This window comes from Megalobrama amblycephala, linkage group LG21 (assembly GCF_018812025.1).
Source record: "Megalobrama amblycephala isolate DHTTF-2021 linkage group LG21, ASM1881202v1, whole genome shotgun sequence".
In the NCBI taxonomy this organism is placed as follows: Eukaryota; Metazoa; Chordata; class Actinopteri; order Cypriniformes; family Xenocyprididae; genus Megalobrama; species Megalobrama amblycephala.
In genome coordinates, this window is record NC_063064.1 from 17,342,653 (window position 1) to 17,359,854 (window position 17,202).

At 36.1% G+C, this 17,202-nt stretch overlaps 1 protein-coding gene across 2 annotated transcripts in view; it reads right to left on the reverse strand.

Moving 5' to 3' along the window:
* pik3c2b (phosphatidylinositol-4-phosphate 3-kinase, catalytic subunit type 2 beta) overlaps positions 1 to 17,202 on the reverse strand; it is a 54,002-nt gene that overhangs the window by 22,730 nt on the left and 14,070 nt on the right. For both annotated transcript variants that reach the window (XM_048173147.1, XM_048173148.1), the window contains exons 6-14: positions 13,885 to 13,996; positions 13,169 to 13,248; positions 13,021 to 13,084; positions 11,916 to 12,062; positions 11,568 to 11,601; positions 9,692 to 9,887; positions 5,188 to 5,310; positions 4,568 to 4,735; positions 3,692 to 3,803 (exon numbers count right to left, since the gene is read on the reverse strand). In XM_048173147.1, the coding sequence (XP_048029104.1) occupies positions 3,692 to 3,803; positions 4,568 to 4,735; positions 5,188 to 5,310; positions 9,692 to 9,887; positions 11,568 to 11,601; positions 11,916 to 12,062; positions 13,021 to 13,084; positions 13,169 to 13,248; positions 13,885 to 13,996 (1,036 nt within the window). The remainder of the gene's footprint in view (positions 1 to 3,691; positions 3,804 to 4,567; positions 4,736 to 5,187; positions 5,311 to 9,691; positions 9,888 to 11,567; positions 11,602 to 11,915; positions 12,063 to 13,020; positions 13,085 to 13,168; positions 13,249 to 13,884; positions 13,997 to 17,202) is intronic.

Here is a 17,202-nt window from a genome sequence, read left to right on the forward strand (position 1 = left end):
CAGATTATCATCTTTGGCAAAAGGGACCTTGGAGTCAAAAACCAACAGAAAAATAAAATAAAATAAAAAATAAAATAAGATACCAAGTTGTCGATTACATAAACAATTAACAATAATATTAAATAAAATTAACAGATAATACCAGCAATTTCCCCTATTAATATTACCCCAAGTGGTTTGTTTCTTCCTCCTTATACTGTCTTAAACATGCACTGCAGTTTGGTTTATGCTCATTTATAAACTCATTTATAAGCTTGCAATAATGAGCTACTTGTTAAAAGTAGTGTCAATTAATGGGAAGTGGTTCGGCATGAATATCTTGAACCATCACTCAAAGAATAGTGTGAATTGAATAGAAAGAATGTGAAAAATGGGGTCAGAGGAGTGAGCGAGAGAAAAGCAGCAGCAGATAGGACAAGGAGAGAAGCTAAGGGGAGCGAGCACACGTTAGGCAGTTTTAACGAGCCCCAGATGTGTCATTAGCCCCAGATGCATCTTGGCTGTGGGGCGGCTTAACGGGCAGATTGCAGGGACCGACTGAGAGAAATCTGCCACCTCACATGCACTGAATAACCCCGGTACCTTAATGAGGGGCAGAACCTACTGAATAGGCACAGCACCAGGCTTCGCTCCCAGTTTAAACTGCACAGCCCACTGCCCTTAGACAAAGCCATGCCATTCGGGCACAAAAGAGCCCTATTGGCACTACTATGGGCTGGCTTGGCACCCTGAGATAGCAGAAAGAAGAACGGGGATTGTGTAGGAGGCCTGTGCGGAGGGAGGGAATTTCACAGAGGCCCAGTCCGAGTGAAGAGAAAACTATGCGCACATGTGATTTACCACACAGATTTTAGAACAATACCAGTTGGGAGTGCTGTTTACAGAGTGCGGCTGTGAAATGTCATGTCTGAATGTGTTAAGAGAGGATATTAATGCATATGGAGGAAGCGGTGACTCAAAGTGCACAGGGAGGTCTGGGAGTGACACATCTCAGGTGTTTGTGATGATTGTCTGAGTATGTGAATGCGGTTAATAGATCGTTTCCTGCACCGCTGCTTAATCTACAGCGCCATGTTTAATATAATGACAGTAGTGTAGAAAGACAGTCTATGCATTATTCAAAAGTTTGAGGTTTGTATTTTTTTTTTTTAAAGAAATTAATTTTTATTCTGCAAATATGCATTAAATTACCAAAAGTGACAGTGAAAGAATTTTATAATGCTACAAAAGATTTATATTTCAAATAAACACTGTTCTTTCTATTCATAAAACAATATTAAGCAGCACAACTGTTTTCAACATTAATAAAAAATAATGTTTGTTGAGCATCAAATCAGCATATTAGAATGATTTCTGAAGGATCATGTGACACTGAAGACTGGAGTAATGCTGAAAATTCAGCTTTGCATCACATGAATAAACTACATTCTAAAATATATTAAAATTAGAAAAGCTATTAGCTATTAGAAAAGATATTACCATTTTTACTGTATTTTCGATCAAATGCAGACTTAAGAAAAAAAAAAAAATCCAACTCTTGAACAGAAAGACTTTTCCAACTTTTGAACAGGTGGTTATTGTGAATGGACTGGTCAAAAACACTTACAAATCAGTGGGGGGGGGGGGGGGGGATTCACTATGCAGTTATTTGAATCATTCTAATGAGTCGCTCAACCACTGAAACATTCAGAACAGGTACTGAATTAACATCCAAATCATGCTCTCAACCACAAGTTCAGTCATGTCTTATTCGAAATAATCCAAGTACTATGGCATCAAATCAGATACTCTAGTAGGTACTTATTTTTAACAAGTACTTACTTCACAACCACTTAAAAAAAAAAAGAAGAAAAAAAAAAAAAAAAAAAAGTGTATGTTCTATATTAGTACGAATCTGTGTAGTATGAATGTAATGCGGATGTACTACATTTGCCATGTCATCATGCTACCAGCGTCAGTTGCGTTGCTTCACTGTCATTCACAAATCCTCTCCTGTGGCCTCATGGGATAGTAAAGTGTCCATCGAATGCATGTTTCATAGTACCTTCTTCATTCCTGCATTTCCACTAGCACACTGGCCTAACCCTATTACAGCCAAAATTATGGATCCTGCAAACAAATCCTAAAGCAAACATGTGAACCTTTAAAAGAATTAGACTGTGTCAATAAATAATGCAAGCCCAGCTGTTGAATAATTTATTTTTATAGTTCAAACTTCCCGAAGATGGAAGTGTAAAGCATGAAAATTTTCGATTTATCTAGGCTATATTTAAAAGTTATTTACATGTGCATTTGACCATGAAATGTGGGTTCAATGAGTCTTGAAATTCATTCCGCTTCTGCATTTACTCAGCATCAATGCACTAATTCTGCTCAGGAACTACAATACATCTTAAAAAAAAAAAAAAAAAAAAAATGCACTTGTTTGAGTGTGTGTGGTATTTGTAGGCCACGTCAAACTTGCACAAGTCAGCCTGTTCAGATCACCACAACTGGTTTGCTGTAGGAGGTGAGTATCAACAGAACTCTATTGCTTAAAGAGCCTGTTTTCATAACCTCCAGTACCACATGCCATTATCATTAATGACAAATATGCACCAAATGTGAAAGTCAGCCAACTATTAACAGAAAAAACACACACACACACACACACACACACACACACACACACACACACACACACACACACACACACACACACACACACACACACACACACACACACACACACACACACACACACACACACACACACACACACACACACACACACACACACACACACACACACACACACACACACACACACACACACACACACACACACACACACACACACAGTCAAAATCAGTGAACAAATCAAGAATTCACTATGGAGTTATTTGAATTGTTCTAAATGATTCAGTGGTTGGGTGAGTCATTAAAACAGTTACTGAATTAACATCCAAATCACACTGATCCGATTAAACAAAGTAATATGTAACTGGTTATTATTTCCTGATGTTCTTTTGCAACAACAAAATCAGAATAAAATGTCTAGTTTTGTGATTTCAGACTATTTCCTGAACATTTCATTTTGCCTTGGGCTGTTTAGATGCATGTAAAATTTCTGTACCCATCTTTTCTCTCTCTCTCTCTCTCTCTCTCTCTGCAGAACTACCTGACCTACTTTTAGGACATTTTGCAAGGAGTGGGACCGTTCCTTCCTACATTTCCACTAGCACACTGGCCTGACCCTATTACTGCCAAAGTTATGAGCCAAGCAAGGAACATACCTTCATTATACTCCTTTACATATAATCTAACCAGACATGCCTTCAAATATATACTGCTTGACAATTACAAACACCTTAAAACTTAATGTTATCAATGCATGTGTCCTGAATAGTCAGCTTATGTGAGCATGTATGCATAAATGACCTTTGAAATAAAGATGAAAATGAGATGTTTTTTTTTTTTTAAACAGGAAGCCTCATCCTTAAGGTCTGATAAGGACCTGTTTGGCATGCTGCAACCTCCTTTTATATCAACCAAAATAAAGGGGGAGATGAAGAAAAAGGGTTGTATGGAAAAGGAGTGTGTTGTTGTGAGTAAATGTGAGTTTACAGGGAACGTGGGTGAGTCAGAGTTAACTAAGATTATGAAGCAGGACAAGGAGGAAACTACATGATTACATGGTAAAAGGCCAAACCTGAAGAATGACACTGTCTGGCTGGCTGAAGTTGGGTGTACTGGAACGAGCATTTCCACTGCCGGGGGTTGAAGGCCAGAGACCCAGCAGCTTCCTCCCACACGTCAGAACACTGAGGAAGAGGGAACATAAGGTGCAGGGTCAGAAAACACCTAACATCCGCTTATAGATGCACAAAACAAGCAACAACAGGATACGGACATAGATGGAGTATATAAATACATACGTACTTGACCTACTAAGCACATTCTTGTGTTTATCTTACAAGCAATGGTAAATATTTTTGCTAGCAATGTTCTATGGACCCCACAAACAAATCCTTAAGCAAACATGTGATCCTTCCTACAAAATTATGCCAATAACTTATGTAAGTCCAGCTGTTGTTGAGTAAATATTTTTTTACAGTTCAAAGTTCCTGAAGATAGAAGTCAATGTCACGCTTGAACATTTTCATGATTTTATGTATGTAGATTTAATGTAATTTGAATTTGACCATGAAAACTGTGCATACTGTGTGTATTATGTGAGATAACAGCATACTGTTATCTATTTCTCAATACACCATTTCTCAGGAAATGAAATACACTCAAAAAAAAAAAAAAGAAAAAGAAAAAAAAAAAAGAGCACTTGTTTGAATGTGCGCGGTGTTTGTAGGCCATATTACACTTGGAAAAGTCAGCCTGTTCTGAACACCACAACTGTTTTGCTATAGGAGGTGAGTATCAACAGAATTCTAGTGCTTAAAGAGCCCGTTTTCATGCCCTCCAGTATAACATGCACACATGCCATTATTTATGACAAAAGTGCTCAAAAATGTGAAAGCTGACCAGCAATTAAAAAAAGAAAAAAAGGAAAAGAAGACAGATTCATGCTTACTGTCTAAAGTTGAATAAGGGCATGGTGACCCAGCCCAGAGCTTCAATGCTGCGTTTCTGCTTGCTCTTCTCCTCCGCACCTCCAGGAGGCGGTAGAGGGGTGGCATATAGCGTCACAGTCAGCTGTGACTCCCTTGGCAACTGGTTGATCTGGACGGGGAAGCAAACTCTACATATTGAAAAAGATAAATTATTAATTAAATAATTTAAATAACACCAATGGCAGTACGTTTTCGAAAAAAAAAAAAAATTAAATTCTCAGTTTGTTCTTCAAACCAAGAACAAGAATATAAATGCAACATTTTATTTTTACACACCTACAATTGGAGTTATAATAGTACATACACCTACATACATGCGCTTAAATATATTCACTAGGATGGAGAAAATGACAATTGTCTACTAAATTATCCCAGAACAATAACAAAACTCTTCAGTGAGGAGGCAGAGTACAAAAACAGCAACAGGAAGCAGAGAAGGAAGAAATTTAACATCTGAAGTGCTTGGTAAACAAACTTCGATAATAACATGTTCAAACATTAGGCCATTTGTTTTCAAAAAACCTCAAAGAGAGTATATTTATGGGATTGTGTAGCATGTGTGGATTGGCGTCAGGCTCACCTCTGGTCCCACACCACCAGGTGGAAGAGATATTTGCTGACCGCCTGTTTACTGGTGTGCTGGGGGGCACATAATTCCACTCCGCCATGGGTGAGAGAACAGGACAAGAAGAAATTTTCATAGCTGTGGATGCGTTTGTGAAAGAAAGAGAAAGAGGGGGAGATCAGAAATGGCAGCAAAAGTCAAACAGAAGGCAAGAAATTTGGGACATTTTATCACTAAAAATCTTCCTTTTCAGGGAGCTGCTAACTTAACCGCTGTGACCAAATTGAGCTGAACTGATCAGTTAGATGTGTGTGAATGATTAATTTAGCCTGGTTTTATGAACTGGATCAACTGATGCCTCAAAAGATTTGACTCAAATGAACGATTAGGTGTGTTCGACTTGAAGCAACACTGTGCAGACCAATCTGTATGACATGAAAGTATCACAAGAGCAATTCAAAAGCATACACAGCTATCTGTTCTCTAATCGCTCATGGTACGGTCATACACCGATGGGTCTGCACAGCACCACTTCAAGACAAACACGCCTATTAATTCACAAATCAGACATCGCTACTACCGTTTTCACAGAAAATCTTGACTTTTCAGCATTCAGATTAAAATTTCATTCCGTGACTGACGATCATTTTTTTGAAGCTTAACTCCAGTCCCCTTTCATTGCAATTGCACGAAAAGAGTGAATTTTTCAACATTTTTCCATTAGCGTTTTCCAGAAGAAAGTCATTTGGATAGTGAATAAATGATGACAGTATTTTTATTGTTGGGTGAACATATCCTTTCAATTTCAAATGAATCATCTTAAAGCACTGACTTAATAAAATATACTGTGCATGATTCAGGAGAGCATGTTCATGTCTTAATTCATTTTACTAATGACATATTGCCATTACTGTGACTTTTTTGACCATGAGAAATCCGCAAATTCCCAAATGACTGGCACTTTTACTTTATGCTTTATGTAGGTAGTTAGGTAGGTATTTGAGATCCTTAATAGATTTTATGTTAAGTCCTTAATAGAGATTACCAAGTAAAACTATCATTTACTTGCATTAAAAGCAGTCAAGATACCCACATGGAAAGAACCTATATGTGGATATATGCGCATATATGAAACCTATATGCAGTGTATATGTACATATATGCTGCATATATACTGCATATATGCTATATATATGCTGCATATATGCGCATATATACTGCATATATGCTATATATATGCTGCATATATGCGCATATATGCTATATATATGCTGCATATATGCGCATATATACTGCATATACGCTATATATATGCTGCATATATGCGTATATATACTGCATATATGTGTATATATGCCACATATAGGCAAAATTGAGGTGCATATATGTGCATATACAGGAAATATAGGTCTCCTGTATTGCTTCTTCATATCCATATATATGCCCTATACATACAAGATATGTCTTCTATATAGCTAATGGCAGGATCTGGTCATTTTGTAGCTCATATCTCATTTTTGACTGTCATACATGATGCCTAGCTCATATTTTCTATTATCAAGGCAAAAACTAAGAATTAACGAAAAAAATTATGCAAGAACTTATGTATGTGCGAATGTAGCAGTTATGTATTTAGACAATTATTTTGTGATTCCACTTGCCATGACCATATTTGGGGTTTCCTGCCGCCATGCTGACTTGGGGTGTTGACGCACTTTGCTGCTTCCCAGTCTGCATGAGACATCACAGCGGTAGGTCGCACAAAGTTTTTGCGGTGATTCAATTAAGGCCATGTTTCATGTAACAGCTGAATTCACATGATATATTTGTATGATTGTAATCCAAAACCCCTCTGTGATGTACATTCAGATGTTTCGTTGATTATTTTTCTTTACTTAAGTTACTTTTAATATCTCTCTTTCTCAGCGTTGTGCGTTGCTGCCGCATGCTGTTTGTATGCTGCACAAGTCCTCATATATTGCCATTTGTGTTATACAGAATAAAGTGAGGACCTGATGGCAAGATTTTTCGCAGTCTGTCTTTGATTACGACACAACGCAGAAAACACACCGCTACACGAACACGTGAAATTGGTCCCACATGGAAAAAACCTATATAAACATATATGTTTCAATATAGGTTTTGATATAGGTTTTACATATATGTGACATATATAAAATTGGCCGTTTTCCTATATTATATATATATATACATATATATACATATATGTGTACATATATGTGTGCATATATGTACATATAATATAGGAAAACGACCAATTTTATATATGTCACATATATGTAAAACCTATATCAAAACCTATATTGAAACATATGTTTATATAGGTTTTTTCCATGTGGGTAAACACACAAAGTTGGATCTTTGTCTTTCAAAGCATGACTTGAATATCCTAAACGAAAACTAGAAAACAAGCCTTTACTAACAGACATGCTTTATATTGGGGTTCGCAACTCCGTTAGTGGTTGTGGAAACCTTGCCACCTTTTTCCAACTTCTCTCTCGTAATCCCAATGTTCTCCCACATCATTCAACTTCAATTTAAGCACTTATAGAGACTCTTAAATGGGAAATGAACTCTCCTAAATAGAAGGAAAAACATTCCCAAGCTAAATGGAATACCAGAGAGGGAAGAAAAACATGAGTGAAATACTAATGCCAATACTCGTCAGAGGATCCAGAAAAACACTCCAGAGAAAAACCCTCCATGGTTAAAAATAATTTAACCATCTTCATGACAACATTTGAAATGGCCATTTAACACTGATCTGAGATCAGATTTGAGCCTCTTTAGATTTGAATATGAGAAAGGAAGCAGATTATATATCAGCGCAGAAGGAACCAACTGATTGACTAACTGCCAAAAGCAGATGGGATGCAGGGGAACGTCAGCCCTCCGTCACCACTGCACAGGTGCCTAGTGCCCAGACTGCCCTCCGCCTGGCCTCCAAAGGTCAAAGTTCATGCTGAGTTCCCATACATGCTTCTTTGTGATGGCTTGTTCCACAGTCAGCATCAGTTTCAGAGGAAGACAAAGAGCACTAGTCCAGGTCAATGGGCGGGAGAGACCATTCCTGTGCAGTGTGGGGGAGGGGAAAGGGCTGTATTACTTTATCACTGAACGACTGGGCGAGGTGTAGTGACATTTAGGGTTGGTCAGCATCTGTCTCCATGCTGGTGGGAGTGGTTATCATTTCTAGGTTAGGACAGAGGGTAGAGAGGACTGAGAAAAGAAGGAAAGGCATTCTAAAAGTTCTCTCTGCATCGTAACGCCAAATAATCCTGCTGGATTACCAAAAGGGATCAGCAATGTAGACAGCTGGTGTACAGCTGCATCTCTGATGCCTCCATTTCCACAATAGTCAACTTTCCTGTGGTCTAATTTCTAGAGTCCTCAGAATTCAAATCTAAAAATGCAACATTCAGGTTTTTTGATGTACATTTAAGACATTTATTCAAATTTCAATTTTCATTTGGGTCACAAATAAGACCATGAATGTGATCAACAGATGCTAAGCATGCAATCTGCTGAGAAAAAAGAACTTCCTGTACAAATACAAACTATTACATTACTATTACAATACAAACTGGGCTATTAAACCTAACAATAGTGAAACTATGCCAAGATAAGAATTTTTTTTTTTTTTCTGATAAATCCACCGGTCAATGTTCAATGTTAAATCCACCAGTTCAACGGTCAATGTTATTTGAATTTAATGTTGTGAATAATTTTCTACTTTCAGTTTTTGGTTCCTGGAGATGGGGCAAATCGCAGGACGTAAGATGATACCATGGAAAGGCTGTTATTAAAACCTGTCATTCCGGATTACTATTCTGTTGAAGTTTGCAAAACAAACAAGAATTTTTACTACTGCAAATCTGAACTCGTTCAAACTAACAATACAACCCACGTTCGTATTCACCGGCTACCCATTTTATAAGAGGGACAATTTTTTAGCGGTACCCACATTACATTGTGCTACATGATACAGTGCACAGGTGACAAACACTGGAGTGTTACAGTCTACACTTTTTTGAGGGGTGGGGGGGTAGGGAATCTCATTTTCACCAAGACTGCATTTATTTGATTTAAAAAATAAATAAATAAATAAATAAAATAAATAAATAAATAAATAATTTTTTTTTTTTTTACTTTTTTTTTCCCCCTGTGATTGCAAAGCTGAATTTTTAGCAGCCATTACTTCAGTTTCAGTGTCACATGATCCTTCAGAAATCCTTCTAATACGCTTATTTGGTGCTCAAGAAACATTTGGTATCATCCATGTTAAAAACAGCTGTGCTGCTTAATATTTTTGTATCATCATCATCATTATTATCATTATTATTATTATTATTATTATTATTATTATTATTATCATTATCATTATCATTATCATTATTATTATTATTATTATTATTATTATGAAAAAAATCTAACCATAGTGTATAATTCATGCTCGATTCACAGGCTGATTAAGCCAAACCAAGAAAGACAGAACTACCTGGCAGCCCACGTGATGGGAATACGGTGAGCCGCGTAAACACTGAAGGAAAGGACGTTTGTGACCATGCCAGCTTCCTGTATGGGGGCTGTGGATCTGCTGCTGTGTGGCATGGTGTGGAAATTAGCATTGAAAGTGCTACAGTACAGCTCCACAAGATCCAAGATGGCTGCAGTCAACTTCTCTACAATTATCACTGTAAAGGACAAAATAGGTTCTTTTGTTTACATACAGATTATGATGCTAATTATTCATAATTACTACACCACTCTCTGGAATGCTTGATTTTTTGTAAATCTTTTGCATGTTATGCTCCTAGAATGTTGGATGAAGTAGCAGCAGGAATTCACACTAAATGTTAAAGTTAAATGCGTCCAGCACAAGGCCGCATCCTTCCTGTTTATGGCTATCTTTCACAGATGTCATAGTAACAGGATGCTATATAAACACACTCTTCCAACAAACATGAAACACTTGCATACATCCTCAACAGTGTTACCCCAGGAAGAGGCAAACACTAAAGGTCAAGTATAAACCTATAGGGGCTTTTTCACCAGAGGAACCTTTTCATAGTTCCTAGAAATATTGGCAGAAATATCCACTTTTTGGCATGTTCGAACCGCAGGAACTAGGAATGATTTTAGTTCTAGGAACTCCTTTGGGGGGAACTAAATTAACTCCTACTTCAGAGTAGGGTCTAATCCAGCACAATAGGAACTACCAGTGACAAGTGTACGCTGATTGGCCAAACGCACCCACCATTTTTTTTTTTTTTTTTTTTAAATCCTTGTACACACAGATTTTAGCCTATATATTTACTCCACAAACTAGCTCTATGTACATGGAAAGCAGTGATGGATGGACCTCTCAACCTTTACACCAAGGAGAAAATCCAATGCAACTTTGTACCAAGCAAAACATGATTATGTATTTCTGCTCAGCTAGTGACACTGAGCATCAACCGCACGGCAAACGCAAATACCTTTTCATATATGTATACATTATATATGTACACTTTAACATATTTGTATAATAGTTCCATCTACTAACGTATTAAACATTACTGTTAATCATATCATAAACTAATGGAGAATATGGCGGGTGCCAGTGTTTCGCATGCGTTCGGCCAATCAACATACACTTATGTCACTGGTAGTTCCTATAGTGCTGGTTTAGACCCTATACTTAAGTAGGAGCTAATTCCCCAAAAGGAGTTTCTAGAACTAAAATCGTTCCCAATTCCTGCAGTGTGAAATCCGGGTACTTCCGTCAATAGTTCTAGGAACTATGAAAAAGTTCCTCTAGTGCGAAAGCCAAGAAAACGGCCCTAGGGGAACTATCATCTCGGGGAACCACCCTGGTGGCTAGTTCCTGGAACTATCTGGTATACTATACTATACTATAGATTTTCATTGCTTAAAATGGTAAGTTGGGTCTGGAACAAGGACAAAACCATCAAATATGTATAAAAGGCATTTGTAAAGTACCTAAATAAAGGGATGGGGAACAAGTCTCTAAATCTTAATATAAGAAATGTTATATATATATATATATATATATATATATATATATATATATATATATATATATATATATATATATATATATATATATATATATATATATATATATATATATATATATATATATATATATATATATATATATATATATATATATATATATATATATATATATATATAATGTCCACAAAAATATATTATATAAATATATCTCTTTACAAAACTAACACAGACACATACTTCCATTTGTGTTAGTTTATAGCTTTGATTACTATTATTCTAAAATGTCATAATATATAAAGGTTGGGTTTAAAAAGGATAAATGCTTCATTTGACAAACAGGAGCACCATACCTCTGTTTTCTCTCTTCGCCAAGACACTGACATCCTATAAAGACAAACAGAAAAAGACATACCATTTCTGCAGTGAAAATGAAACTTGTAAAACCAAGAAAGAAAAAAAAAAAAAAAAACATGCACAGTGTACTTCTAGCAGTTTTAAAGGTTAGCGGTTTAAGCAATGCAGAGAATGGTCTAATCATTTGAGGAACTAGAAGCAGCAAAATCTGCAGTTTTGCAGCACTGCGTCTGTGCTCACATGAAAGTAGCCAAAAAAACCGAGTATATGCATATTATATGCTTATCAGATATCTAAAATGTTTCCCAAGTTATGTTTCTGACTAAGTGTTCAAAAGGTACTACCTTCTGCACTTTAGGCTGTAGTCTGCAGGGGCAAGCTGGCAGCTGGTTTAGGGCAGCAGTGATGTCAGGTGTTTCAACAGCTGCTAGAGAAGTACACAGGGCCTTCACCGACTGCACTAACCGCTCCACATGCAACGGTAACTCCACCTGCAAGTGAGAGAAAACACATTGAAACAAATAGAACGAAGGATGAAGGCATTTCAAAAACCATAATGAGCATGTATATTTAAAGGTTATTTTTTCACATTCAAATACTTAGTCACCATGAAATAAAAATTTATTATTTTTATGGATTATTGTAGTATTTATTATGAATGATTCATCCAGGCACATTATTATTAATAATAATAATAATAATAATAATAATAATAATAATAATAATAATAATAATAATAATAATATTATTATTATTATTATTATTATTATTTTTATTTTTAAAAAATTTTTTTTTAAAAGCATGTGCCCTTGTAAACCGTTTCACTCAGATATACATCACAATAGGGGAGAAAAGCTAACTGGTTAATTTGTCCAATGGCAGATGATTTAACCTTTCAATAAAATACCTTGCCCGTTTAGTAAAAATTCCATCTCTGCATCACTGCATTCACAACATTTCAAATCCCTCAAGTTCTCGCCATCTCCAAAAAGCCAAGCCAATGTTGATTCTTGTTTTATTACAAGCTCTGTTGTGTTCTCTGTTTACCAACAGACGCTCCTCTGTTCTGAGGTTTTTTTTTTTTTTTTTAAATGGGTGATTTAGGGCACTCCCTGTCAACCTTTCTCGCTCGTTGTGACAACTAACCTTTGCCACTCCCACAACATACACGCGTCAGTAGCCGGAGCAACTTTTCTCTATTAATGGATATGAGGAGAGATGCACGGGCGAGTGACACATGTATATAATTTCCCATGAAAACCATCCCGCTAGGTCTAAAACAAACACTTATAATAGGATTACCATAGTGAATCAGGGTAAGACAAAATGAAGGACTGATGATGTATTGACTCATTTAAATTGTTGAATTTTTGGGGAAAAGGGTACATAGTGTACCTTTAACACACTATCAAACTATCTTCAGATAAGCAATTTTTGTAACAAGCTTACCTCCGATAAAAGGAAAGACTCAGCCTCATTATGAAAGGTATCCAGCAGAAGAGTCAGTGCCTCCCTGTCACACAAATGAAAGATTATTCATCAAACAGTGTGGAAGACAACAGCCTAAACTTCATGACCTCATCTTCATTGCTCTTACCTGGTCACAGTCTGTCTGATTGGCCTCTCTTGCAGTAGAATACTGTGGTTCATGGTGGATGGAGTATCATCATCCTCGGGCTGTTAATCAACAGCATTCATTAAATAATGCAAACATTTAAGAATTAAAACACCATTAGCATCTACACTGTTATGAATAAAAGGTTCACAAATGGTGTTGGGGTCTATGGATACATGAAGAAGCTTTAATATCCATGAAACAAAAGGTTGTTTAGAAGATTAAACTATTCTTCACACTAAGGAAACGATTCTTCAATATAATTGCTGTGAAAACTGATACCTTTATTTTTAAGAGTGTAAGTGCAACATCTAGGTGTAAGGTCACATACCAGGTGTATGCATTGTACTCTAAATAAAGGCAACATGAATGCCGTGAGATTTAAAATAAACGGTTTTTGACATTTCCAAACAAGCTTGGGGAATTGCATGATGGAAAACATGCTTGGTGCAATGTGGACTGCATTTTTAAAATGTTCAAGATTCAATCAGGTTAATATTGATTGCACTCATTCAAACCTGTAACGCAAGGTTTTATACAGATCAAGAATTGAGTACACAAAGAGTGCAGACTTGTTAGAGATAAGAGGTCTAAAAAAAATGTTTCCTACGGGTGTTTCCTGCAGTTTTAATGGTTTTTAACAAGAAGAATACATGTTGTTGGATCACTAATCCATCTGCTGTCAGCTTTGGTCTTACCATTCGGGCGAGCTCCATGCTGACAGAACTCCGTTTGGTAAGAATGAGTTGAATGTCCCAGTCAAACTTCAGACATTGCTGGATGTACTCAAAACTCGCCAGAGTCTCAGTGCTTAGCAGAAAGAAAACAAGCAAAAGCAAACTTGAGTTTTATGGGGACATAATTTATAAACTTATATAATACCGTTCTAAAGTTTGGGTCAGTAAGACTATATTAAGAGATTAATACATCAGCAAGGATGTGCTGAAGTGAGTGATCATGAGTGAAAGTGAAAGACATTTATACATTTTATCTTTCAAATAAATTTCCTTTTGAACTTTCTATTCTGAAAATCCTGGATGGGGGGGCGGGGGACATGTTTCCATAAAAACATACAACATTGATAATAATGGCATCAGCTTTGCCATCAAAAGAATACATAACACTTTAAATTATTAAAATATAAAATGGCTTTCCAAAAACATTTCTGAAAAAAAGCTTACCAACCCCAAACTTTTGAACAGTAGTGTGTGTATTTAAAATGAAATATTTGATACATTAATATGAAATGAAAATCTCACAAACCATTCTTCTAAATGACAATAAAACACTTTAACAATCATACAAAAACTGAAGCATGTGCCCCACTGAACCACTGGCATTGTGGTTTGCTGGACCCAGAAAGGGCCTCTATGAGTGAAGTACGTTATTGTTCTTAAACTGATGCTCATGTATTTATTTTAAAACAGTCATACAATGTGCCTCTTCCTCAAGGCCCTGCACAAGCACATGGTTATCAGGAAAAGACACACTTCCTATCACACAGCAGCTGCACCCACAGCAAAAACATTCAACAGAATCACACCTGCGGTTCGTCACACAGACACACTCAGTCTCAGCTCTGTCTGTTTTGCCTTTTAAAAGAAATACAACCAAATTTACCGTCAAAAATGTCAAGTGGCCTTTAAAAAAGAAAAACAGGAAAAGCATACGAATGAGTGATTAGTTATGCAGTAAAATGGTGGTCGTGTCATGGGGAAACCGAATGCGGTTATAGCAGTCCACAGACATAAGCACAGCTTGTTTTTATGAAACCACAATTGAAGGGCCACAGTTATATGACGAGGAACTTTTAAGACCACAAACCGCAGATCTTCAGTTTAGCTTGTTTTTTTGGAATCACCCCATTTCCACCCACAACTCAAATGGACTTACAAAAGAACTGCTTGTGACTTGTATTTCATTATGCTATTGGACGGGAATGTTTTAGAAACACACTGCAAACTGACAAGCAGCTGGGGGTGTTTTTGGCCATAATGCTTTGGGGAGAAAATCCGACTGCTCACTCGTGTTGAGCCAATGTGAGGTGGACATGAAACCCCTGGAAGAAAAATGCAGATGTCCAAAAAAATACTGTTGTCAACAGAATTTACAGGAAGAAGCCTGGATTATGAATTATTCCCAGACATGAACATCAGGATAGTCACAAAGATCCATTGATCATGACAAATCAGAAGCAACCACTGCATTTTAACCCTTATAGGGTCTTTGGGGTCTGCACAGACCCCAAACGATGTTTGCTCAAATAAAAAATAAAAATAAAAAAAAATGTTCTCTTTGTCCAAATGACATGAAACTTTGTACAGTTGTTAACACTTTCTATATCTACAAAAAAAAGAAAAAAGAAAAGGTCACACTCAGGGTCTTCGGGGTCTCCACAGACCCCAGGCAACAAAATGTAATTTTGTAACAAAATAATTGTTTTTTAAAAAACAAATGTAATTTTACTCTGTTTATTAATGTTTTTACTTCATATTTGTGTAGTTTTTGGAGGATTTGTCATAGCTTTTAAATTTATATAAATAAATAAATATTTTTTTATACAAAAACAGTTTATGTAAAATTCACTTTATAAAAGACCCACATTTCTAACTTTCATTCATGGGGATAACATGGATAATTTGACATGATTTAATGTAAGATTTTTGTCCATCTTTTGGAAAATGCAGTTTTAAAAAAGTAAAAAAAAAAAAGTTTTTCCAAAAATGTTGATTTTGAGGATGAATTTTGTCCAATTTGTAAGCGGGGTCTCATCATAATGTAACAATATGGAAAAACTGATTTTTTTCAATTACAAAAAAAAAAAAAAAAAAAAAAATACTAAACTTTGACAAAAAGTAGCCTTTATTGTTATAGATGTGATTTCAGAATATTTAGATATGAATCCAACTGAAAAATACTTATGAAAAGATGTCTTTCAGTCAGTCAAATAGCACATAGCAAATAGTGGAGCTCTGCAGCAATTACTGGTAAAAGTGATAGTTTTTTTTACTTTTAGAACTGCATTTTCCAAAAGATGGGCAAAAATCATACACTAAACCATGTCAAATTATCCATGTTATCCCCATGAATGTAATTTAGAAATGTGGGTCTTTTATAACGTGAATTTTACATAAAGCTGTTTTTGTATAAAAACCTATTTAAAAAAATATTTTTTAATTTATTTATATAAATTTAACAAATATGATAAATCCTCCAAAAACTGCACAAACATGGAGTAAAAACATTAATAAACAGTAAAATTACATTTGTTTAAAAACAAAAAACAAAAAAAAAACAAACAAACAAGTATTTTGTTACAAAATTGCATTTTGTTGCCTGGGGTCTGTGGAGACCCCGAAGACCCTGAGTGTACTTCCCAAACGAAGACCGCACAAGGGTTAATCACGATCCAAACAAAGATGTTACACACATGTAGCATGAGAAGCTGTTTTTGATTTGAATTAGATTTAATTTCAAGATTTAAAGCAAAAACAGAATGGTCTGACTGTAGATTTGTGAAATTATGCTACATAAGACACCTGCAAAAAACAAAAACAGCAGACGGGCTGAACGAAAATGCAGATTCATTCTCTGACAGTAGGTGGCGCTTATGGAACAGCAGTGGTTTCTTTGGTTGCGGCTGTGCACAAAGCAGCGCTGTGCTAATTAACACTACTTTAAGAACAAGAAAATTCCATCAAAACTATTCTGAAGAAAGCCAGTTTCCTTTAGAGATACATTCACATAAACCCCCATCCCCAATTCAATATTTGATCGCAAACCGTGAGCTTGCTGTGATTGGTACAGTATTTGCTCTGCTGACGCATCGGTGTTCTTTTCTTTGCCTCCATCTTCAGCATATCCCATCTCTGGCTTGTATTAACGTCCTGTTTACAGACTTTGTAATATTTACACACAAATGACATTTTTGGAAATGATTACAAAGCAGTTTGTGTGCAAGTCTGGAATAGAGATTGGCCAAAAAATAAATAAATTGTGCTTTGGAGCATAAACTG